The sequence below is a fragment of the Mytilus trossulus genome, chromosome 6 (assembly GCF_036588685.1).
Source record: "Mytilus trossulus isolate FHL-02 chromosome 6, PNRI_Mtr1.1.1.hap1, whole genome shotgun sequence".
NCBI classification, from domain to species: Eukaryota; Metazoa; Mollusca; class Bivalvia; order Mytilida; family Mytilidae; genus Mytilus; species Mytilus trossulus.
In genome coordinates, this window is record NC_086378.1 from 58465494 (window position 1) to 58469866 (window position 4373).

Here is a 4373-nt window from a genome sequence, read left to right on the forward strand (position 1 = left end):
TGTGTTTATGTAATAATACGTGCTCACTATTTGTTTGGACTGAAAAGCGATAATATTTCACACTATTTACCTTAGTATAACTTAGTAAAAGAACGACAATGCCTTTCTTTGTCATTAGTACTCGCTGACGTTTTTTCTCAATCATAAAGAAAGGAATTTTCATTTCCTGACATGTTTTTATTAATCACACAGTTCTCAAATCATTTATCGACTTCAACAATATAATAATACATTACTTCTTCACAGTATGCAAAACTTGACAAATATAATCAGGGAAACCAAATGCCGACAAATCCATTAGACATAGTACAACAACAACATTGCAGCATGCGTACCAATTGGCAGATACAGACCATATGTCATAAACTAAAGCCATATTAGCATTTATAATTTATAATAAAATTGTTTGTTTTAAATAACTACTTTCCAATCTCATTCAAAATTTGAATTTCACGATTTTTATCTGGATCTGTAATACCCGCAAATAGCTCACATTTATCTTTATACTTTGAGAAACAGTTAAATGTTCTTCGATGATTGAGGGAAACATGTGAATTTATTCCATAGTGAATAACTCCGTGAATCTTTGCAGGTAAAATACCAAAAAGATAAAAGTCATCCACCCAGAAAAATGGCGATATTAATGCCGCTTTGTATAACAAGGGAACTAAGTCGATTGAAATGAACACGGCCAATCCACTACATGACGTGTATGGATAAAATTTAAATCCTTTGAAATCATCTCTGTGTACATACCACTTATCGTTTATTCCACGTTGTATGAAATTTGAATTTGCGTTGATTCTATTACAAACCATGTACTTTCGCCTTTCTTTGATAAATTTTAAACTTTCAAATATTCTATGAAAATTCATAAAAACGTCATCGTCTATTTTTGCTACAAACTCGGCGTTTCTGCAATGATCTGTAATCCATTTTAGACCCATGACTCCTTTATTTGTCAAATTATGGTAGGTGTCCATAAAATATCCCTGAACAATATCTTTATTTACTAAGCTTTCGTATTCAATCATAGTCTGCAGTGTTGAATTATTTGTCAGTCCCATTAAGAAAACGACACGGATAATATTTGGACTGTAATAAGTTGAGTTAAACGTTTCCCGCATATTGCGCCTTCTTTCAAAATGGTTGAGAGATGTATGAACCATCACAATACATGTTATCTTTGGAACACGTCGACAAATGCCTTCATTGTTTATCTTGTACGGTTGTGATATTACTATCGGGTATGACGTTTTCATAAAGATTTTACGTGTATAAGCCGGTCGTTTGGCATTGGATATGTTGATGGTTCGTTTTGTCAATGTCAATTGTGTTCTGTCTTTTATAAATTCACTGCATCTCTGGTTTGCTTGTGTATTCATCAATATCAGTAGAAAACCAGTTACACACACCATATTAGTACCAAGCATTAATGTCTTATGCTTTATGTCTTTTAACATCCCAGTTCGATTATGCACTTCAGTAATAAGCCGTTCTGACAACTTAGTGAATAAGCTTTATTTATATATATAGATCTGAAAAAAAACAAGACAAAGTTTTTTATTTTGATATTTCAATAAAAGTTTTCAATTTAACAAACATGTATCACGGAATTACATAGATCCTGTTTTGTATATCGAATGACCCCATCCTTCTTGTCCAATGGAGTAATCGTAAACCCTTTCTGAATAATCTGTTTCAAACTACATGTATCTACAAGAAAAATGTCTTCAAAAGTTTTTTTAACAATCTTTTCATAGAAATAGGAAGATGTGGTGTGAGTGCCAATGAGACAACTCTCAATCCAAGTAACAATTTAAAAAGTAAAGCATTATAGGTTAAAGTACGGCCTTCAACACGGAGCCTTGTCTCACACCGAACAACAAGCTATAAAGGGCCCCAAACTAGTGTAAAACCATTCAAATGGGAAAACCAACGGTCTAATCTATATTAACAAAACGAGAAACGAGAAACACGTATATATTACAAAAACAAACGACAACTCCTGTACATCAGATTCCTGACTTAGGACAGGTGCAAACATTTGCAGCGGGATTAAACGTTTTAATGGATCCAAACCGTCTCCCTTTTTCTGAAACAATAGCATAACATCACAACATAGAAAAACACACGATAAAATATCAATTGGCAGACTTAACTCGATCAATAAACGTATGATTACACAATGAACGAATAAATTTGATCTGCGATATCTGAATACAAATGCACAGTTAATTAAAAATTAGAGACAAACATTCATGACCAACAAGCTAACAAACAAATTATTAAAGGCCAATTATATTGGTATTAACCCCACCTTTGTAAAAGAGGGACGAAAGATACCAAAGAGACAGTCAAACTCATAAATCTAAAACAAACTGACAAAGCCATGACTAAAAGTAACTATTTATGTAATACAACTGTAATGCAATTGTTTGTTTGGAGCAGTTTAATAAACAAAATCTAAAACATTCTACCTTTGAATAATTTGTCAACAAGTAAAACAATTTATAAAGATTTATTGGAGTAAATATGTCGATAGTTTAACATGGGGTTATCTATCATATGTAATTACGTACGATGAGATACACACTATAGTATATATTTTATAAACTTGTTTGGGGAACTTGCAAATTGTGAAGCACTTGTAGTGGGTGTCAATAAAAAATAACTCTTCCACTGCTGAACTTTTATTATTTTTAATGGCATTCTTACATCAACTTCACCATAAACACGTCAACACATGCACTTGATGTTCAAGTACATGCAATAACATTGCTCGCTTATTTCAGATTTTTAAATTTTAGTGATCAGCACAAAACGTTTTAATCAAATAGACAGCGATTGAGTCATATGGTTATAGACATATTCAGGAAGTAAATTCATTACCCCTTTGACTCAAGAATTATAATATCAGCATTCATGGAGTTTAAGTTGCAAAGAAGGCTAACATAAGGAGTATTTTTATTCTCAAACGTCCAGTTTAAATTTTTACATGCGTTTTCAGATCGAGATCAAGTTAATATAATACAAACTCGTTAAAAACTTTGTACTAGACCTATATGCTGAGTTAGAGTTAATAGTAAAACGAAAAACTACTTTTGACACACAATTACGATATTGCATAAAAAAAATTATATTTATGTACAAAAATAAAAGGAAAAGAAAATAGCGTTCTCGAATGAGGTATCAACCTTGCATTTCAACCAACAAATTCCATAAAACAATGCATCAAATATTACTTACTGACTTACATGCAGATTGGCACGTCTAATGTCTTAAAAATAAATTCATTAAAATGATTTACACCAACAACGTTTACTGGATATATAGTCAATGGATAACATTGAGTTGTTCGTTGATGGAAATGTATTTAGTTACACAAATCTAACATAAAGTCCAAAATTTACCGAATTATTTTTTTTTAATTAAATGAACTCAAATTTCATGCAGTCTAACATTTTAAATTTATAGATATATAGATACGTTAATAGAATATAATATGATATACCATATCAAATATGCAATTTATGAAAACAATTCTTTAGAAATTAAAAAAGTAAAAAAAAAATTCAAGAACATCTAATTGGAAGGTGTAAAGTTTAAGAACCATCTGTTTATCACTTAGGTCAAATATCAATCGTTCCGTAATAAGATATAAATCCAATGCATTCTAGTGATTTTGTTTATGAAATTAAATGTATACATGCAGATGGCACCAAATACTTTATCATTAGGATACTCATTATATGATGGAAATAAAAAATTGTTTTAAAGAAAAAGGATAATCATTATAATTAATTTTCAGCAGACTTTTTTTTTATTTTAAGACTTGTTCTATCGTACTTATAGCAATATTCAACGTTGGGTCTTCGGTTTGAATATGTAGAGACAAGGTACGTGTTCAGAAAAAAACTATTTTCTGTGCACGTTAAAGAATTAGGTTCGTATATAATTTCCTGGTTACATGACTTTCCGAGTCTGGTCAATATGCCTTTCTCTTGTTGTTTTTTTCTATAGTTTTCTGAATTTTTCACCACTTACGTCGATGAATTTACATTGTGGATCCGACTTGTTGATATAGTTTTGTCTTGTATACATTTATGTCATTTATGAGTACTCATTTTGACATTAATCTGCAACATATATCGACAAGCAATCGATCTATTTTATTTTCAACTTTTTTTTAAAAATTGTATAAAGGTATATAAATAATAAAAATTAGTTTTCAATATGTATTTGAATTTTATATTTATTAATGATTTAATCTTTTTCACCCATAAAACGTAAATATAAGGAATAATTTTGAATGGTGACAAATAAGGGGAAGTAACTCTAGACGTCTATTTGAAATATGTTTACAATTTATT

The 4373-nt window shown here is 30.3% G+C and overlaps 1 protein-coding gene across 1 annotated transcript; it reads right to left on the minus strand.

The window, feature by feature from the left end:
• Nucleotides 1–213: 213 nt before the first annotated feature.
• LOC134723590 (beta-1,3-galactosyltransferase 1-like) lies at nt 214–3302 on the minus strand. Its single transcript, XM_063587160.1, has 2 exons — nt 3258–3302; nt 214–1538 (listed from the first exon to the last, which is right to left on the minus strand). Exon 2 carries the CDS (start codon nt 1461–1463, stop codon nt 420–422), a length of 1044 nt encoding a protein of 347 aa, XP_063443230.1. The 5' UTR covers nt 1464–1538; nt 3258–3302; the 3' UTR covers nt 214–419.
• Between the last annotated feature and the right edge of the window lie 1071 nt (nt 3303–4373).